At 48.9% G+C, this 21,164-nt stretch overlaps 1 protein-coding gene and 1 pseudogene across 2 annotated transcripts in view; one reads left to right on the forward strand and one right to left on the reverse strand.

The window, feature by feature from the left end:
• Positions 1 to 21,164, reverse strand: part of LOC118096866 (AP-2 complex subunit beta) — a 64,477-nt gene that overhangs the window by 16,580 nt on the left and 26,733 nt on the right. Inside the window, exons 13-18 of one of the 2 annotated variants that reach the window (XM_035139183.3) lie at positions 19,101 to 19,360; positions 18,072 to 18,264; positions 9,902 to 9,943; positions 8,463 to 8,609; positions 7,236 to 7,381; positions 4,652 to 4,781 (exon numbers count right to left, since the gene is read on the reverse strand). In XM_035139183.3, coding sequence (XP_034995074.1) covers positions 4,652 to 4,781; positions 7,236 to 7,381; positions 8,463 to 8,609; positions 9,902 to 9,943; positions 18,072 to 18,264; positions 19,101 to 19,360 — 918 coding nt within the window. The remainder of the gene's footprint in view (positions 1 to 4,651; positions 4,782 to 7,235; positions 7,382 to 8,462; positions 8,610 to 9,901; positions 9,944 to 18,071; positions 18,265 to 19,100; positions 19,361 to 21,164) is intronic. The other variant, XM_035139185.3, reaches the window with a different exon arrangement.
• On the forward strand, positions 6,436 to 6,860 carry LOC148683563 (small ribosomal subunit protein bS18m-like; annotated as a pseudogene).

Genomic DNA, 21,164 nt, shown 5'->3' on the forward strand with positions numbered 1-21,164 from the left:
CGAACAGGGAGCTGCCCTCTATTAGAGCATTTTTACTCCATGCATCAGCCAAAACGGTTCCCAGAGCAGCTTGCATATAATCCTTTAAAGCAAGACAGTCTCTGCTCATGGCTAATGGCAGGGGATGGTGGGAGATGAGAGCCCAGCAACATCCAGAGGATCACGGCTTCCCCACTTTATCGGACTTGGTCAACGCGACCCTCATGATGCTCTAAACCAGGGTTTCCCCATCGTGGGTCTCCAGCTGTTTTTGCACAACAATTGCCATCATCCCTGACCACTGGTCCTGCCAGCTAGGGATGATGGGAGTTGTAGTCCCAAAACAGCTGGAGACGCAAGTTTGGGAAACTCTGCTCTAAACAACTCCCCATTGTCCCTACTTCTGGCAGCTCTCTACTGCCAACTGTGCACTGGTTGGAATGCTGTGATCCTCTCTATGTCGGGGCTACCCTTGGGTTGGTCCAGGGCAGGCACCCCCAATCTGCGGCCCTCCAGATGTTTTGGCCTACAACTCCCATGATCCCTAGCTAACAGGACCAGTGGTCAGGGATGATGGGAATTGTAGTCCAAAACACCTGGAGGGCCGAAGTTTGGGGGTGCCTGGTCCAGGGGCTGCAGCTGGTGCAGAATGCGGCAGATAGGCTGTTTGTAGTGGCAAACTCCTGCTGGCATAGGACACTTTGCTTGCAGGATTCGCTCTGGCTGCCAATCTGTTACCAGGCCATGCTCAATGTGTTGGTACTAGCATATAAGGCCTTATACAGCTCAGAACCAGGTTAGTTGAGAGACCGCCTTATACAGGAGGTTCCAGATATCTTGGAAGCAGTATCTCGGAGCAGGGCCTTCAGTGTGGCTGCCCCTTCTTTGTGGAACAGCATCCCTGTTAAGATATAACAGGCGCCCGCTCTGTACTTTCCAGAAATACTTGAAGCCATTTTGGTTCTGATAGGCTTTCCCAGCTGGTTAAAGGCGTCTTTGCTACAAGTCGTCCTCCAAAGTGGTTGTTGACATGTTAGTCTTGTTTTAAAAGCGTTGATTGTTCTAAAACTGTTTTTCCTTATGTGTAAATCATCTTGAGGTGGCAGTTTAGAAGGTGATTAATAGATTTACTGTAATAAAAATAAATAGCCTCCCCTCCTGGAGTTTCTGTCCTGGCCAAAAAAACTAGCTCTGGGATTTTGGAATGCTGAATTTCTGCACCAGGTAAAATTGACATGTGCCACTGCCACCCTTTGGAGGACGGGTGCCAACCAGAAAGCAGAATGCTCTTGTGAGCTGCACTTGTGTTTTAAGAGCGTGCCAAGTGCCAGGTGGCTCAAGAAGCAGCTAGGCATGTCGAGCGAAGAAAATGTTCCAAATTCGAACATTCCACCGACAAACGTCAATGCACCAGGCACAAGCTGAGTCAGAAGGGCGGCCTGCCTCCCTGGAAAGAACTCTCAAGAAAAGATCTGGGTCCCAAAGGCCGTTCTCTGAAACAGTGACATAAATTGAGCAACAGGAAGTAAGAAGGTAAATAGGGAGCCCTGCGGCATCGGGCCAGTTACCCATCTAGTCCAGCATCCTGTCCCCCAGAGTGGCCAAGCAGATGCTCTAAAGGGAAACCAGCAAGGAGGGTCTGAGCACAAGAGCCCTCTCTCCTTCTGCAACTGGTATTCAGAAGCGTCACTGCCTCCAGCCATGGAGGCAGAGCATGGCCATCCTGGCCAGTAGCCTGGCTGATAGCCTTCTCCTCCCATGAATTTGTCCCAACCTTTTTTCATGGAACTGTAGATTTGGAAGGGACCCCAAGGGTCATTTAGTCCAATCCCCCGCAATGCAGGAATCTCAGCTAAGACAGACCAGAGCCAGGGCTTTTTCGGCCGTGGCCCAGATCTGGTGGAACGCTGTGTCACAAGGGACTAGGGCCCTGCCGGGACTTGACATCTTTCCGCAGGGCCGGCAAGACGGAGCTGTTCCACCAGGCCTTTGGCCAAGGCACAGTCTGACCCCCCCCCCTCTCCTTCTGTAATCCTCATAGAACTCTAACCCAATGGCTGCCATTAATTTGATTCTGAATTGATTTTAGAATGTATTTTAATTAATTGACTGTGTGATTTTATGTACACTGTGCTTTTTTTACTTGTTATTAGCCGCTCTGAGCCCGGCTTTGGCCGAGGAGGGTGGGATACAAATAAAAATTTGTTGTTGTTGTTGTTGTTGTTGCTGTTGCTGTTACTACTACTACTACTACTACTACTACTACTACTACTACTATCATCATTATCCATGACAGATGGCCATCCAACCTCTGCTTAAAAACCTCCAAGGAAGAGGCCACAACCTCGCAAAGGAGACCATTCCTCTGTCAAAATGCTCTTCCTGATGTTGTCAGAATCTCCTTTCTTGAAGCCATTGGTTTGAGTCCTACCTTCCAGAGCAGGAGAAAACAAGCTTGTTCCCTCTTCCATGGGACAGGCCTTGAGATATTGGAAGGTGGCTTTCATATGCCCTCTGGGGCTCCACTTTTCCAGGCTAAACATTTTAAAACCATCTAGGTTCATGGGCAGCCCTGCCTCCTGTGGGAGCGAGTTCCATAGGCCAACCATGCCCTGCGTGAAGGGAGGACTTTATTCTATCTGTTCTGGATCTTCCAGCATTCAGCTTCATTGGATGTTCACAAGTTGTAGTGCTGTGATACTGTAGATAAAAGTATTTCTCCACCTATCTATCCATGCCATGCCTAATATTATAAACTTTTATCATGTCAGGTTTCTAAGAGCCCTTCTTGAGTAAGTAAACAGGGAGGCAGGCTTTCTAGAGGGTCTCTGCCGGCAAGGAGGCGGCCGGTGGGATGTGCGCTTGGATTGCAAAAGGCTTTTCAGAACCATTCCTGTCAGTGGTTTTCCTCAAAATGCTCCTCGAGTTCTGTGGCTTCCAGGTGTTTCAAAGGGCTGCCCCGAAGGTGAAGGAGCAAATCAGCTGTTCATTTCTGATTAAGCGTTAAGAAGATGTTCCTGATGCTTTGAGCTGCCGACAGCAGAACAGGGAGCCTCGTAAAAAGGTCGGGTCCTCCTTTGTTAGGGGTTTTAAAGGAGCGGCTGGATGGTCCCCTTAGCAGGGATGCTGTCAGAGTGCGTCCATTTAAGTCCAGAGTCTTGTTCCACTATGTGGGTTCAAACTGCATTAATCTTTAGTTATCAGGCCTGATCTACCTTGAAGGGCTGTTGTGAGCACGCAGGGGCCACTTCAAAGCCCTGCAAGGAGATGATCCAGGAGGAAAGACAAAGGAAGAAACAAAGGAAAAATCCCTTCTGAGATGGCGTTCCCACCTTTCTCTTTTGCCGTGCCTAGAGCAGGCAAGAAACCTCCTACCAGTAGTGAAGGCAGGAAGTAGATATGGAATTAGGGGGTTGTCCTGCCCCTGATGTAGTCCTCAAAAGTTTAACTTCCTGCCAGTGATGAGATGGGTGGAGACAACCCACACGGATCCTGTTTCTTCCCTACAGGAGAACCAAAATTCAGAGGCCTCGCCCGCAGCGTGCTAAAATTTGCCTGCAATGTCTGCAAAACTCTAGGCAACTAGGATTCAGAGGTAGGGAGCCTGAACCTTGAGGTTCATCGCAGGCGTATTTGGGGCCTGTCAGGATGCTTTCAGCTCCACACACACACCCTCCCCATCTTCCCCAAAGACATACATGCAGAAACCGCTGCAGCTGCACCTCTTGGCACCAAAGCAACAGCCTCCAAGCGCTGAGGCTGCTATTTCGAGCCACCTGCCTGAAGGTTCATTAATAAACCATGAAGGCACCAGAGAGATCAGCTGAAAGGAGAAGCCGGCACCTTAAGCAGTTAATTAACCTTGAATTTTGTCGCCGGGCGAAACCTCCACAAGTATGCGGTGCGGTGCCCCCAATCAATTCACACAACCAAGCAGAGAGCTCGCTGGATCCGACTGGACAGGCGAGTTGCGGCCCCCAAACCCGGAGACGTGCTTTGGTCGCTGCTGCATTTCACATTTAAATTTAATTTGCTTTATTTATTTCACCATTTTTATATGCTGCTCAATGGTAGCAGAAAGAACGAAGCAAAAGAAACGTCCGGGCAGAGGGGAATCCAAAGTTGGAAACAACTATTTAAAGCAGTGGCATGCAGGTGCGGCAGGAAGATTCAAGGACAATCAATGAAACATTTAAACATTTGAGTCTAGTGTAGCTTAGTATAAAACAAAAAACTGCTTTATTTGCAGACTATGAATAGTCGCTTTCAAATCGAGAGTGAGAGCATCAAGTGAAGTCCTTCCTTCTGCCTGTGCCAAGCATCACCAAACAAAGTCGCTGGATAACTCCAGGTTCCAGGTCAAGGAGAGCCAATGCAGTGCTTGCTAGGTATTGGTGGATGCCCATCACAACCGACCAATGGCAATGCTTGCCAGGGGCTGATGGGAGTTCCGTCAACATGTGGTGATCATGTTGTCACCCCTACTCTAGTCTGACCAGAGTGGGAAGGAGAGAAAGCTTGCCTTGTTCCCCAGACGGTGCTTCAAAGAGCTTGAAGATTCTGCTACGATTGCTTTCCCCTTTCCCCACTCTCAAACCCCAAACATGCCCCCGCCAATGCCCCTTCCCCAATTCTCCTCCACCCTCCACCCCCCCCCGGCCCCACTTCACACCTGGAGGTTGTTGAGAGGCTCCATCTTCATGACTGGTCCCAGGGTGTTGAGAGGAAGAGACACATCAATGCTCTGGTTTGGCATCAGAGGGGTGTGGATGGCCAGTGGGGTACTGGGGATGACCCCAAAACTGGGGAAAGAAGATGGAAGGTTCAGCGAAAGGAGGCAGAGGATCTCTCTCTTTTTAGGGTGGGGTGGGGGGAAAGAGACTGAAAGAACTGCTTTTATGGATGAGATGGAGGGTGGTTGGGGTGGTCTGCTAGTCTAGCATTCATTCTTTAACAAATGTAATTAATCATCAACAACCGCCGCCGGCCATCCAGATGCCTCTGGCAAGCTCACAGGAAGGGCCAGAGACACGGACACAAACACACACCATCCCATTAAGAACATACAAGCTTGCAGAGCGTTCACACATGCAAGATTTAATGTTTCACAAATAGCTGTACAACTTGTGCCCACGTCAGATGGGAGTCCACGAATCTATGGCACGTGTACTCCTGCACTGCAATTTCTATTCTGATCTGAGAAGAGAAATTTACCCTCCTCTGACTCCTCCTCTTGCCAGGTAATCCAGATAAAAGATGAAATGGTTTATCCAGTAAGGTCTCATATATTGCTGGTCTAACTTTTCCCCTCACTGGGCATAGGATGTTAAAGGACAGGCTGAATTAGTTTAGTTAGATAAAACTAAAACTATTTGGGTAGCTGTATTTTTTTATGTTTATCAAAATATAAAATATATCAAAATATAATTTATGTTAATCAAAATGTAATTTTCACTTTTAGCCATGTACATAATAAAATTGTGCCAATCAGTTGTGCTTCAAGCCTCGTGCCCATTTTATTTTATTATTGAATTGTCCCATAAGAGCCATTTGCCATAGTTTGTTGTACAAATTTGTCACAGAGAAGCACCCCTCTGAGTTCTTCCTGTATCTTGTTATGGGGAGCCTCTTTGCTAGCAGAAGAGAACTTAAAAAGGTAAAGGGACCCCTGACCATTAGGTCCAGTCATGACCGACTCTGGGGTTGTGGCGTTCATCTTGCTTTACTGGCCGAGGGAGCCGGCGTACAGCTTCCAGGTCATGTGGCCAGCATGACAAAGCCGCTTCTGGTGAACCAGAGCAGCACACAGAAACGCTGTTTACCTTCCCGCTGTAGCAATACCTATTTATCTACTTGCACTTTGACGTGCTTTTGAACTGCTAGGTTGGCAGGAGCTGGGACTGAGCAACGGGAGTTCACCCCGTTGCGGGGATTCGAACCGCCAACCTTCTGATTGGCAAGCCCTAGGCTCTGTGGTTTAAGCCACAGCGCCACCCGCGTCCCTTAGAAGAGAACTTACTAGAGGTTTAAACTGTAAGTTAATATTGTCTCCCGTGAAAAGACTGAGGAGAGCCAGCTCCGGATGGTTAGAGACATTTAGTCCAGTAATTGCTTTTATTCTTGTTTTTACTGTTGTTGCCTGAGTTTTTAATATCTCTTTTTATACCCTTTTAATTCCATTAGTGTTTAATTCCATTGTCCTTTCTATGCTAGCTTGTTCTATTTTATCTGTGTAAGCGGCCCTAGGTTCCGGACTTCCTCCCAGAACCAAGCTGCTTTCCCACATGCCCACCGTGTGTGTTGATTAGTTTTGCCCTGTATTGATAATTTTAATAATTTTGCTATTTCTACCCCACCCAACTGGCTGGAGTCTTAAAGATCACCAAACTGACGGAGAGGCACAAAGCAAACATGAGAAATACTAGTTTTCGCCCGGAAGCTTGGAAGGCGGAAAACATGGCTGCCTTGGTGATGGCCGCCAAGGGCTCAGGGAGGGTTTTCTGCCTCTTCGCTGGCATAAGGAAGGGCACTGTTTCCTCTGGTGCAGTTGCATCATGGAGATATTCCTGTGCCAATGGACAATCCCTATAAGGAACCTCCTTAAAAGTGTGTCTTGTGTTGGGTAGCTGTTGACTACAAAAATGTACAGCTTTTATCACAGTTTATTTCGCCATACTGGTCACATTTTTGGAAGGCATATAACAGGCTTATGTATGAAGAAACAGTGAGAGGTTGCAAAAAATATTAAAAGAGCCCGGCAATTGGGATTTATGTCTGTTACGTTTAAGGACCCAACATTCCTCAGCGACCCTAAAGTATGTAGTATCAAATATCCAGAATGGATTATGTTAACTGTACTTAATAAAACTGATTTTGTAAAGAGAGAGAGAGGGGGGGGGAGAGGGAGAGAGGGAGAGAGGGAGAGAGGGAGAGAGGGAGAGAGGGAGAGAGGGAGAGAGGGAGAGAGGGAGAGAAAGAAAGAAAGAAAGAAAGAAAGAAAGAAAGAAAGAAAGAAAGAAAGAAAGAAAGAAAGAAAGAAAGACTTGTTTTCTCGGGGCGGGGGCTCAACCATCACCAAATGCAGGCACGGTAAAGCCTGGAGAGAGGGAAGACTCCTGCCACCCCTGGAGAAGAGGCAAAAGGCTGCTTCACAGGACCTGCCTGATCCTTCCAGGAGGAAACTTATCAGGAATGCCCTCCAGCAGCATCAGGCAAACAGACTCCAGGCAACCACCCCTGTCACTCGGCGGCCTTACCTGTTCTTGTTAAACTGAATGGCAAAGTCCGTCATGTGCTGCAAAGCTTTGTTGGTGAAGCTCATGTCCATGTAGATGTGGCCTTGCCGGTGACTGAAGGTGCCGGAGATCTCCAGGCCTTTGGCTTTCACGGCTGGCAGCCAGACCTGGAAGGTTATCGGGGAAACCGTGGTCAGAGTCAAATGGGCCTGGGGAGATGTTTACATCCTGCCTTCTCCATTTCAAAGGTGGCTAGCCTCAGCAGTTAAAAAGCAATCAGGTTCTGATAGCTGATGAAATCCTTTTTGGATGGTTGAGAGAATCAGGTTTTTTTATATTTTAAAAAATCAAATTTCATGGGGTAGCCCAGCAGAGAGTTTTCAAACCCGAGGACTTCCTGCCATTAACCAATACGAATTATCGGATGAATTTCCTGGGGCAGGGAGTTCCGCAGCCTGAGTGTTGCAACAGAGAAGGCTCTTTTAAGAAGGTGCCTTATGAGGGGGGGGGATGCATTGCGGGGGGCGGGGGTACTCCCCTGCTGACCTGAGCAAATGGGGCAGGATGGCACAAGAGGAGGCCATCAAGAGTGCAGAAAATGGAGCAGACTCGCTCTCTTGTTGCTCCAGAGGGCAGGATTAGAACTGGTGGCTGGAAATGGCAGAGAAGTAGGTTTTGGCAAAATGTATGGGGAAGCTTCCTAGCAGTGAGGGCTGCTGGGCAATTGAATAGGCTGCCTTGAGTGGTGGTGGTGGTGGTGGTGGTATGGCCTTCCCTGGAGCTGTCAGGGATACTGTAACTGTTGTAGATCCTTCACTGAGCAGGGGGTCAGGCTAGATGACCACCAGGTGACCACCAGGCCTCTCCCAACACTACAGTTTCTATTATTTCAATACTGTACTCAATCAATCGAACTTGGAAACAAACCGGCAGACAACGGAAGCGAGATTAGAGGGCTGCCATGTTTAAAAATAAAAATCCCTTTTTGCTCAGGCTTTCCCTGATCATTCGCTCTAGACTGGGTTGTCCTGTTTCCCCCCTCTAATGATAATTTGTGGTGTAGATATAATGTATTATGCTTCAGGATTTTCCACAGTGAGCGGTATATAAATGATTCCAAATAACTAAATATGGAACAATGGGGAGGGGGAGTAGAAAATAAACTCAAGTTTAGCGTAACCTAAAGGGAAACCGCCAGACAAATTGTACTGGGAAAGGCGGAATGCTGCAGCCACTCTCGGCAAGTACCGATTTGGGAGCCATGTATCCTCCGGGTGCCATCCCGATGCCGGAAGAGAGCTCAAAGAGGTCGTTGAGTCCGCTGCTGACCACGGCCGGCGTCGGAGACGGGGCGAAGGTTGCTGGAACCGACGAAGGAATGAAGGTCTGCCCCACCTGGAAGTAGGAAACGGAGGAGGAAAGGGAACGACAGCATCTCAGCGTTTTGCACACAGCGGATGCCTTTATTAAATAAACCACGAATTCGGGTGATATCCTGAATATTTCAAAGCTCTTTACCGGAATCTCGTTGAATTATCAAGAGTGCCAAATGATGGATTTGCATACCAATGCGCTCTGCAAATTTAATCCCTGCAATCACACACACACACACCCCTCCATCACCTTTGCAGGGTGAGTGTCCTTTGAAAAGCGTCTGCCTAAGAGTCCTGCCTTCTTCTCAAAAGGCTTTGGAGGGCGGGGGATGCCGAGGGCGGAGGGCGAGCAAGGGACTCTCAAGGGAGCTCTTTAGCCCAGGTGGTGCTAATCAGCTCTCATTTCCATTCCTGCATTCTCAAGCACTTGCAAAAAAAGAAAAAAAGGCACCCAGGACATTAAAGGATCAGGAGTTTGTATGAATCAAAAAATCATAGAGTAGTAGAGTTGGAAGGGACCACAAGGGTCATCTAGTCCAACCCCCTGCAATGCAGGAATCTTCTGCCCAACGTGAGGCTTGAAATTCAGGAAGCTGAGGGCAAAGTGGGGGTACAAAACTCAGGCGCCTTAAAAAGAAAGAAACAACTGGCCCTGTACAAACCCACGAAGAGCCAGCATGGTGTGGTGGTTAGAGCAGCCTTTCTCAACCTTGGGCCCCCAGAAGTTCTTGAACTACAACTCCCATCATCCCTGAACCCTGGCCATGCTGGCTAGGAACGATGGGAGTTGTAGTCCAACAGCATCCGGGGACCCAAGGGTGAGAAAGGCTGGGTTAGAGCAGGCTTCCCCAAACTTCGGCCCTCCAGATGTTTTGGACTACAATTCCCATCTTCCCCGACCGCTGGTCCTGTTAGCTAGGGATCATGGGAGTTGTAGGTAAAAAACATCTGGAGGGCCGCAGTTTTGGGGTGCCTGGGTTAGAGTGTCAGACTAGGACCAGTGTTTAAATCCCCACTCAGCCATGAAACTCACTGGGTGACCTTGGAGGAAAACTGCCTCTCAGTCTAGCCTACCTCAAGAGGAAAAAATGGTGATGGGACTTTCCCCCAGACTACTTGGGCTTGCTGCTGAGGACTGAGCCTGGGATATCCTGCAATGCAAAGCGAGGCTCTACCACTGAGCAATGGCCCTTCCTCTGAGTATTTAGGGCACCTCTGGTGCATGTGTTGGAAAGGGCCCGGGGAAGGGGGTGGAGAGGAAAAGAGCGCAGAGCATTGTATTCCAGGGGGGGGGGATGAATGGGAGAGACTTACTGCTGGGCTGCCTCCAATTCCCCCGCCAAGGTCACTGCCAAGCTGCAAGAGAGAAAGAATCAGGGAGAAGGGAGGGAAAGAGAAAGAAGGAGGGGGGAAGAGTTCATTTCAGCGAGGTTGTCAGGTGCCAGAAAAACAAAGGACCCCAAGAAGTGCTGCAACACCACACGCCCCGTCCCTTTCACCGTGAGTGGACTAGTCGCCCAGCAAGAGCATTGATATAGCAAAGGCGAGGACAGCCACGAGCCTGAAAACCCAAAAAGTCTGCAGGGAGTAATAGCTGAATCCAGTCAAAAGCAAGGAAAATGCAAAACATGGGCACTGGCCACAGAGATCTCGTAGGCATGCTCCGGACAACCAAGAGATCTGCTGTACCAAAACGACAGCTTTTTAAAGAAGAGTCACCATATTTGTCCAAGTCGTTCCTAGATAACCACCTGCATCTGAGCCCGTAGAATTTGTATTTCTCGAGCAGAGATGACACTCCTACCCACTTATGACTTTATAGAGTACAACTGAAGTTACAATTAAGGCTAGGTGACCAACACCAAAAACTCCCTGCGATGTCTCTTCCAACTCTACAACTCTATGGTTCTACCTGGTTAGCCACTGTCAGAACAGGGTGCTTGGCTAGATGCCGTGCCCCCCCCCCAACCCGGCCTGATCCAGGAGCCAGGCTCTTCTTATGCTGTTCTACTGAAATGTGTCTTGCAGAGTTCCTAGCATATGGTCAGGCCTGGCTGACGGGGAGCAGACTTGCTTTATACCGTATTGGCCCGAATATAAGCCACACCCCCAAATAAGCCGCACCTTTAAAATCCATGGGGGGGGGAGACAATACCCGAATATAAGCCGCTACCTTAAAATTCTGCAGGCACTCACACCTGTAAATGGCAAATGTACAAGAAAATCCAACAGCGATCTCATAAAAGCCCTTTTTTTGTAAAGTGGTGAATTTAAGCCACACTTTTAACTTTTCATGGTCGGAATTTGGGGGGGAAAGTGCAGGTTATATTCGGGCCAATACGGTACTAAGTCAGGTGCCACTGCTCCTTCTACCTCAAAGTACAGTATACAGCAAAGGTCAGAGAACCTCAGACCCTCCGGTCTCCTCTATCAGGCCCTCGGGACTCTCCCCAGGCATAGCTGCCAAGTTATCCCTTTTTAAAAGGGATTTTCCCTTATGCTGAATAGGCTTCCTCGCGAGAAAAGGGAAACCTTGGCAGCTATGTCCCCAGGCCACCCCCTCTCTCCACCCTTGCTCTGCCCCCTTCTCAAGTGCTTTTGATTGGCTGGAAAGTGAACTGTAGTCCCATCTCTTGCTTAAGAGGATTCATGTGTGTAAAAATCCCTTGCTTTTGTGTGGGTGGAGTGCAGCTTAAGGGCCACAGGGGCCGCTCCGCCCACTTCTGCATCTGGCTCCACCCACTATTAGCTTGCACGTCCCAGAAAGCCGCCCAGTGAGCCAAAGGGGTTCCCTGCCCTGACTACACCAACAGGGGTGGCTGTTTCTGGCAGGGGGTATTTCCTGGAATGAACCTGGGCCCACCAGCTGCACACAAGGCATTTGCTCTACGACTGAGCTACAGTCCTTCGCTACAGCCAACCAAGCGCCGTATTTCCAGGGGGGGGGAAATATCTGAGCGCTTATGCATTTACGACTCCCTCTTGCAGTAGTAACTGTGTGGGGCTATTGCCTCGTTTCAATTTATTGCCGCATTTGCAGGCAGAACGGAAGGCTTGCCTTGTGCGGAAAAGGCAGCCCTCGTAAGGGAAAGAGAGGAGCCCCCGGCAGATTCGTTCCCAGCCGTGGAGGAGTCAGAGGTGCCCCCCCCCAGGGGCCTTAAGGAGTGTTCCCTTGCGAAATGAGGAAGGGGGAGGGTGGAAACAGCGAGCAAGCTTCTTATCAGCAAGCCTCTTACATAAAAGCAGTGTCAAAACAGCTTGTGAATAATTCTGCATAATAGCACCAGATGTTTTTATCTGCCTTTCATCGGTTCCTGCGCCAAGATTATCTCAAAAAGAGCCACGGGGCTGGGAAGCAGACTTTGAAAGAGACAATCACAGCTTCTCATTCATTCACATAATAATGATGATCTTTTTACACATACACACACACACACACACACCTACCTCTTCCCCAAGCTTTGTAGATCTGGCTGAAATAGGGGAAGGGCATCTAAACAGGGCATTGGCCTAGTGAGCTTCTTGGGAATCTGTCTGTGCACTTGAGCTTCAGAGTCCTGTTCCAGCCCCAGAGGGCAGAAATGTCAGGCAGCGTAAATACTTTTGGATTGGTCCAGCCCACCAAAAATATTCAGAGCCCCACAGATGGGAGCTGTAGCTCCAAACACCTCAAGAGCAGCAGTCTTTGGGGCGGGAGGGAGAGCTAACTGGTTATGGGCCGGAATGGTCTGAGTATAAGACATCAAAGTGCTGTCCATGGTCCTGAAGTGGCTGGGAATCTGGTTGAGCAGTTTCCTTTGGAGACATTCACACCCTATGTTAAAGCACCATTATGCCACTTTCAAAAGTCATGTCTTCCCCCAAAGAATCATGGACGCTGTAGTTTGTTCAGGGCTCTGAGAGTTGCCAGCCCCCTATTCCCCTCCCAGAATTTCCTGGGAAGAGGGATTGCTGAACTACTTGCTTCCCCAGAATTTATTTCTACAGCCACGTGCAATTCTCGCTCTTAGGTAACTCCCAAACTTTTTAAAGCCATCCTTCCCAAAAAGGGAGTCATGTAACTTCCCAGGTCTGAGTCATTAACATTCTTGCAGCTGCTAACAAATAGGATGCAAATTCCTTATATTCTTTCTGGACGATAAATGACTTACAGTGGAGCAATGTCAATGTTGGATCTAAGGGAACTTCCTATCTCTGCTATTCTAATAACCACAGCTGCATGTCCACCACATATGGTAACATGTTCCCTTCTGCTTTTTCATTTGTTTCTAATGATTTCATACTGTTGGTTTACTGGGTTTACTGCCCTAATAATATCATCTGTTTTTAGGGCTGCACACTGCTTAAGAGATTTTTTAAAAATGTAATGCGGTTTATAAAAGCTTTCTAAATAAATAAACGATGTGCCTGGAGACAGGCAGTCAGGTCATGTGTCCACAGCAGTGACCAGAGGAGGATTGACAGCTGGGAGGAGCACAGAGAGAAGAAACACTTCCTGCATCTGCAGCAGTACAACTGGACACCTTCATCTGCCCCAGCTGCAACAAAACATGCCTCTCCCTTATCAGCCTCTACAGCCAAAGCAGGTGATGCAACCTGCCAACCAGTTTGACTTCACCCCCAAAAGATGCACTTCTCCATTGTCTCCCGAGACAGACAGATGCCAACAAAAATAAATGATGGCAGGTGCTTGAGTCAGCAGGGGACATTTCTCGGCTCCGTTCCCACAAGACAGGCTGCCCCAGGAACTCGTTCCAGCAAAAGCTAATGCAGTTTTACTCTGGGCATCTGCCTTCTCTGGATTCCTATCTAAGAGCCATGTGTGAGGCAGGCAGGCAGGCAGGCAAGCATACAAGGCGGCAAGCACTCTTTTGCTGAGGCGCTGCCAAGATCCTGCAATGTTACGTGAGGGACGTGGCGCCTCCAAGTCCCAGCCGGGATGAGAAGCAAGGTGGAGCTAATAACAGAGAAGCGCCAGGGAGACCTGCCGTTCAAAGGCTCAGCCATCTGGGAGGGCCAGGGCGGTCGGAAGACGCAGAGCCCTTAATGGAAGGGCTAATGAGTGACAGGGTGGAGCATCTGCTCGCAAGCAGCACATTGGCAGCCGAGAGAGCTGACAGGAAGACTCAGAGCGCCTCCTCTCCACGGAGCTTAAAGCGGAGTCCGAGTGGCAGGAGGCAACAAATCATTTCCTGAGCAGAGTCCAGGCTGGGGGGCAACCATGCCGCAGCTCAGAATGAAAACAGGGCTCTGCAGGGAAAGTGCGTTGTGGAACAGGGCGCTAAAACTTTAGCATCCTGGAAAGCGCCACTGGCTTTCACTTACTTATTAGTTGTATTCATAACTAGCTGGCCCGGCCACGCGTTGCTGTGGGTCATCCCTGTGATTCCCCCCACCCTGTCCCAATCCATGACATATCCCGCCCCTCCTCCCTCCAACCCCCTGGCTCATCCCTGTGTTTCGGTAGGATACCCTTCCCTCTGTTTTCCCCGGGGCATGTTGTCCCCTCCCCCCTGTATCTCCATACATTGGCCCCTGCGCACGCATCGTGAACATTTTTATATATTTAGATCCCCTTTCTCCCCCTCCTCAAGATCGTCCTAGAGCGGGTTTTGATAATAATCACAATAAAAACCAACAAAGATCCTAATAAAATCATGAAACTAAACCAATAACAAACCTGACAAACCATTTAACGTGCAAGTTTCTAGTTCTCAAGGCTGCAAAATTATGCATGAAAATGCGTTGGCAGCACCTCCATAAGTAGTAGGAGCTGGAACAGAATTTGATTTTCAATGGTTGAGGGAACAAAAGGGTTTTCATCTTGCTTATTTACTTCTTAGTTTGCCGATTTATTAGATGTACGTTTTTATCAGACCAACTAAACCAGTCGTTCCCAAAATTTTGGGAGCCACTGCTGCCTTGCTTCCATAAACTCTCAAACACACCCTGGTCCAAACCCTACCATATTAAAACTATTATTCAGAATGGAGGTTTGCACAGCCCTCTAAGGAAGATGGTGAACACAATAAAATTTAGAGCAGGGACAATTAATTGCATATTTGTTCAAAAGCCGATTAAAACTATTTAGTTTAATCAATTCAACAAAATGGATGAACTTGATCCAGGGACGCCGGCTTTTCAAAGTCTGATAGTCACTTGCACTTCCAGTGCCCCCACCCCCACCCCAGTACACCCCACCACCCTTGTCCCAGCACTATCCACTTTGGGAACCACTGAACTAAACCAACCATAAAATGCAATGCTCCGTCTCCTTGCAAAAAAATAAACCGCAGCATAATAAAAACAAGATACACTGGTTAAACACTGAATACCTGCCTAAGCAGAAAGCTTTTTGACATACGGCAAAACACCCTGGTGGGGGAAGGAGGAGGAAACTGAGCCTTGTCTCGCTTTGTGACCTTCTCGAAAGTTAGCATAAACCAAAGGCAGTGCAAGGCAGTGTACGTTCCTGAATGAAAGATGCAAACGCAAAATTATGCAAAAAAAGGTTTCCCCAATCTGCATAACTGACACGCGGTCACAGAACTCTCCTTCTCCTGGCGCAGAATTTTAATGATTATTAGGAAAACTGCCACTCTGGATTAGACTCTGGATTAGACTCCAGTTCCTTCTAAGCCTGTCTGGCCGCTGTTTCCCAGGGGACCCCCCACCTCCTCCAAGAGGAGCTCTATTAGAGTGGATGAGCTTCCCTGAAGGATGATGGCTCGCTCTCCGCTGTGGATCTTGCCTTCCTTCCTACAGCCAGCCAGAGGAGAGAGCTTTGGGGATGCTCTCAGGCAGCTTGGTCAACAGCCCCTGGGAAAAGACTGGCCTGCTGTGTTTTGGATTGCACTTTTATGCTTTGTTTTTAACCTTGTGCCCTCTTTGTTAGTGCCACTGTGAGCCTGTGAGAGGAAGGGCGGGGTAGGGGAAATAAAATATTAACCACAAGAAGACCGGGTCTTCTACAAGTATCTCCCAGAATCCTCTGCTAGAGCACAGAGGTCCTTTGCATAGCTGCCAAGTCTCCCGTTGAAAAATCCGGGATCAGCAGCAGCGCAGCACCGGAAGTCGCTTCTACGCATGTCCGGACATGCGTAGAAGCAACTTCCAGTGCCGGCGCTGCCCGATTTCCGGTGCCCAGACATGGGCAGAGCGGCACCCGAAATCGGTTCTGCGCATGTCCAGACATGCGCAAAGGAGCCTCCCTGGCAGGTAGGAAATCAGGGGATTTACGGGATTTTTTTCTATTTGGGATAACAGCGGGAAACGGATAAAAATCCGGGGGTTTCCCGCGAAAAACGGGAGACTTGGCAGCTATGGTCCTTTGGCAAAACAACAGACGAGGAAAGGGCTCCTGGGAGTAGGGAGATCGAAAGCCTGGGTGACCTTGGGCCAGTCACTGCCTCTCGGCCTGGCCTACCTCAAAGGATTGTTGTGGAGATTACATGACGAGGGGGAGAACCATGGAGACTCCTTGGAGAAAAAGGCGGTGCTATCAATGCAATATATACATAAAATTAGGCCTCTGCACCCTTGCTTCTGAGAACAGCACTGAATATGCTAGTACTGGGTTTGGGCTAGAAGGCAGATCTCAGAGCGATTTGCAGTAGATCTGCGGTAGATTCTGACTCCCAGTTGTTTAAAAATAGCAACAACAACAAGGCTGTGCCCCTCCACCGCCCCCCTCTGCTTTCTAAATTATGCAGCTGAAATGAATAAAGCTTGAGGGGGGAACCAAGAGCTCAGTTTTGGTGTTGAAAACAAACCATTTACTGAGCATGCACTCAAGTAAGGCACCCCATTCCTTAAATCCGAGGGTATGTTACATCACCGCCCCCTCCAGCATTTTGTGCCTGGCTGCGATTGGAGGATCCTGGGGTTCTAGTAAAAAGCAAACGCAACACACCAAAGTAGAACCTGCAAGGCTGAAGTTTGCACAGCTACAAGGAAGGCAAGATGGATGCAGAGAACCAGGAGCTGCCTCCCCCCCTCCTCTCTAAGAACATCTCATCCAAAAGTTAGGTGCATGACATGACATCCTCATGCTCCATCTTCCTCACCTTTTGCTCAGCTCCAGTGTCTAGCCAGGACCCTCAGGGGGGTCTTCCCATAGGCCAGAGGAACCAAGTGCCTCCCACTCTACCTTGCCAACAGTGCAGAAGGTGCCCTAGGTGGGAGGTCATGAGGAACAGGAGATGTGTCTGTCCTCAGGTCAGAAGGCTGGCTCTCTGAGGACACATTCACACGATACTTTTAAAGCGCTCAGATGCCACTTTAAACAGTTATGGGAAGTAGAGTTTGTTCAGGCGGCTGGGAGTTGCTAGGAGACCCCTGTTCCCCCTCCCAGAGCTCCCAGGGAAGAGGGATTGTTAAGACACTCTGGGAACTGTAGCTCTGTGGTGGGAAAAGGAGCGTCCCAACAACTCTCAGCACCCTGAACAAACTGCAACTCCCAGGATTCTTTGGGGGAAGTCGTGACTTCTTAAAGTGGTAACGCAGTACTCTAAAAGTATAGTGTAAATACAGCCTTTGGCAGCTCAGGTTCCAGCAAGATAGAAAATTATATTCTTTTAGATCAGACATCCCCAAACTTAGGCCCTCCAGATGTTTTGGACTACAATTCCCATCATCCCTGACCACTGGTCCTGTTAGCTAGGGATCATGGGAGTTGTGGGCCAAAACATCTGGAGGGTCACAGTTTGGGGGTGCCTGTTTTAGATCTAGGGAATCTGTGGCCCTCCAGATGCATTTGGACTCTGGCTCCTCTTGGCTCCAGTCAGCACGGCCAACAGGCAAGAGATGATGGGTGTTTAAGTCCAGCAACATCCAGAGGATTCCCCATTTATTCAGGTTCATTCAAGCGACAGTTCCCAGAATTCTCTGGGGGAAGCCAGGACTGTTTGGAGCAGTATTATAGCACTTTAAATGAATGGCGTGAATCTGCCCCAAGAGATTCTTGTTCCAGAAAACAACAGGGGCCCTTGTTGGAGCAAGTTGCTCAGGAGGAGCTCTCCGTGGTGCTGAGGCAGCTGACCTGCCTTTACCCTGTGGGCTCCTGCATGAGACCAGGATAGGACACTGCAGCTCCCACCTGCCCCGGCCAAGCAAGGTCCCACCAACATCTGGGAGGGCCACAGGTTCCCCATGTGATATTTAGTTCCACTCTAAGCAGCTGTCCACCCTGGATACCCAAATGGAGGGCGGGGATAGAGAGAGGTGGCAGCTTTGTTCTTGCTGAAATGGGGAAATCTGAAACAGAGCAAAGAGGAGAAGCAGGTGCCTGTGGCTTCCACTTTCTGTGGCAGCTGCCTGGGCCCCTTCCCCCTCCCCTGCTTCCTTCTGCTTAGCACAAAAGGAAGCAGGTAGCAGTCTGGATTTTTTAGTTATCCAGCTAGCCTAAAGACTGAGCACTTGGGGACTCCAGGGGCAAAGCAACTTGACCTCCAGCAAAATAAAAGTTCAAAAGCGTCCGGCTCACCAGACTATCCAGCCCTCCTCCGAGAAGATCCACAGCCCCCATCTGCATGGAAGACACCTGGGGCACGTTCACTGGTGGGCCGAGGTCAAGGTTCAAGAGGTCACCCAGGAGGTCGCCTTGGGAGGGGATCACCTGAGTCTGCTCCAGGTTGGTGGTGGTCGTGGTCCCCATCGGGCTGTTGCCTGCATCAGTGCTGCACAGGAAAGGGGGTAAAGGGAGCTATTAGTTTAGTGCCTTTTTAGAAAAGGACGACATGGGGCGGAGGAACCTCTGCTGCAAGGTGTCTAAATTAGCTGTGCAATGCCTCATTGGCCTTGCAGGGGAGACACAGGGGACAGCTGCAACGTCTCAGCTTATTTTTATTCACTTGCTCATTACCGTATTGGCCTGAATATAAGCCACACTTTTTTTTTCTAAATTCCAACCGTGAGAAGTTAAAGCGTGGCTTAAATTCGCGACCTTACAAAAGCTCGCTTTTACGGGACTTCTGGTGAGGCAAGATGGCGGGTGCCATGGCAGCGCGTAGCTCCTAGGACCACCAGCACCAGCATAAGACACAATGTTAAGGGAGCGGCTTATATTCGGGTGTTGTCTTCTCTTATCCCCCCCCCCGAATTTTAATGGTGCAGCTTATTTGCGGGTGCGGCTTATATTTGGGCCAATACGGTATACAAAAGCAAATCCTGCCCAGGAACTCACTTGGGTGCACTGGACTCAGTGGGGTCCAGATTAACTTCACATAGGATGAATGTGGCTATGAGTGATCATGGCAATTGCATTCCAGCTGCCTGAGCCCTTAGGAGAGCTGCTGCTGCTGGTCCATGTAAGACAGGCACCCCCAAACTACGGCCCTCCAGATGTTTTGGCCTACAACTCCCATGATCCCTAGCTAACAGGACCAGTGGTCAGGGATGCTGGGGACTGTAGTCCAAAACATCTGTAGGGCCGAAGTTTGGGGGTGCCTGATGTAAGATAAACGAGACAGAGCACTGGCCTGGCTCTGCACAAAGCAGCTCCCCAATTCCCTACCTTCCGTGGTGGATGGGCAAGTGTTTGCGGTGGATCCCGTGGCTGCCTTCCACGAAGGCAGTGGGTGGCTTGTGGTACACAGAGGCAAGAGAACCGATGTGGCAGATGAGCTCGTCCAGCAGAGTGGGCTCAATCAGGTCGGTCTCTTCCGAGATCAGGGGCTTCTCTGACAAGACCACCTCCTTGGCTGTGACGGGGTCCGTGGAAAGAAGGCGCCAGTAGATGTAGCCGCGATCGCGCAGGTCCGGGTTGTCGGAATCCTAACGCAAGAGCACAGTACACATTTATTCACACAGCACCATCCTCATGACAATTTTTAGCTTATAGGTATCTGTCCTCTTGTACTCCTGACTGATATCACCCCTCTTCTCCCTGATAAACCAGCTCTCTACTTTTGGTTTTTGTTTTGTTTCGCACGTGGGAGCATGCAAAAAAAATGGTGTCTGCCACCTGCCACATGGAGTGGTACTGGTCCACCTACCATCTCAGGACTCCACCACATTCTCCTGCAGGCATAGAACATCTCCACTGGCTCTCAGTTCTGAGCAGCTCCTGGATTTCACTATACAGTCATACCTCTAGATATACGAATGCTGCGGGTTGCGTACAACACGGGTTACGTACTCGCCAAACCCGGAAGTAATGGAACAGGTTACTTCTGGGTTCAGCGATTCACGCATGCACAGACGCGCCGAATGACGTCACGCACATGTGCAGAAGCACCGAATCGCGTGGCGAGCATGAGCAGATTCAGCGCTTCAGGTTGAGTACTGCTCTGGATGCGTACAGGGCTCCGGAACGGATCCCGTTCGCATCCAGAGGTACCACGGTATGGATGTTTTAAGTGTTTTCGTTCTGATCTAAAGTTTAGATTTGATTACTATTCTCGGAAAAGTGAGAGAGCACCTGGAGGGGTCTTTCTTTCTTTCTTTTTACATATTTGTGCTACTAAGATTTGGCTCAGAACATTTGACGCTCGTACATTTTTGACATGGCTGAAACAATAAAATCCTGCCAAGCTGGATGTTTCTTCTCATATACAGGCACATATTCAAATGTGGCTGTGGAAACCCAGGGCCAACCATAGGCAGGGGAAGGACTATGAAAAATGAACAGAATATTTTAGCTGCAGTTCATTCATTTTCAGCTTTGCATTCTTGCTATAAAAAAGCACACCTAGACACTCCATTGCGGTGCCCATAATCTAGGTTTAAGGTGCCATTTTAGTTCCCAGCTTCCATAACTCAGTTTCTAACACTGGGCAGGAGAGGAGGGCGCAAGGAGTGTGCAACACCACCTATTTCCTGGGAGGGCTGCACTTAAAAAAAAAAAATTCTTGAAAAACTGGGTGTGGGAATCAGACAGGACATTACTATGAGGGCATGACTAATTTAGGTCTATCATTTTAAAGAGGTCTAATCAGAGTAGAAAATAGTTGGTTATAGCCCTACATTCCTATTTAAATCAGCCCTTCATTCAGAACTAGAATAATAGAATCGTAGAGTTAGGAGGGACCACGAGGGTCACCTAGTCCAACCCCCTACAGGACAGCGATCTCTTTGCCCAACGTGGGGATCAAACCCACAACCCTTAAATTAAGAGTCTCATGGTCTACTGGCTGAGCTATCCCGAGTCATAAGGTGGTTAGGCTGGCCTCGACCAGGACCAGGGCCTTCTCAGTACTGGCCCTGACCTGGTGGAACGCTGAACGCTGTGTCTCAGGAGACTAGGGCCCTGCGGGATTTGTCATCTTTTCATAGGGCCTGCAAGACAGAGCTGTTCCACTTGGCCTTTGGACTGACGCAGTCTGACCCCGGGGTTACCCTCCCCTAAGGTTTTATCTTATAATGGTTTTATATTACTTGTAGATTTTAAATTTTAAAATGGAATTTTAACATTGTATTAATCTGCATTTTAATTGTTTCTTTTATACCTGCGTTGATATTTTTGTTGTTAGCCGCCCTGAGCCCGGTCTTGACTGGGAAGGGCGGGGTATAAATAATATTATTATTAATTATTATTATTATTATTATCATCATTATCATTATGAGGAACAGAATCTTA

Source organism: Zootoca vivipara, chromosome 14 (genome assembly GCF_965207765.1).
Source record: "Zootoca vivipara chromosome 14, rZooViv2.hap1.1, whole genome shotgun sequence".
Classification (NCBI taxonomy): Eukaryota; Metazoa; Chordata; class Lepidosauria; order Squamata; family Lacertidae; genus Zootoca; species Zootoca vivipara.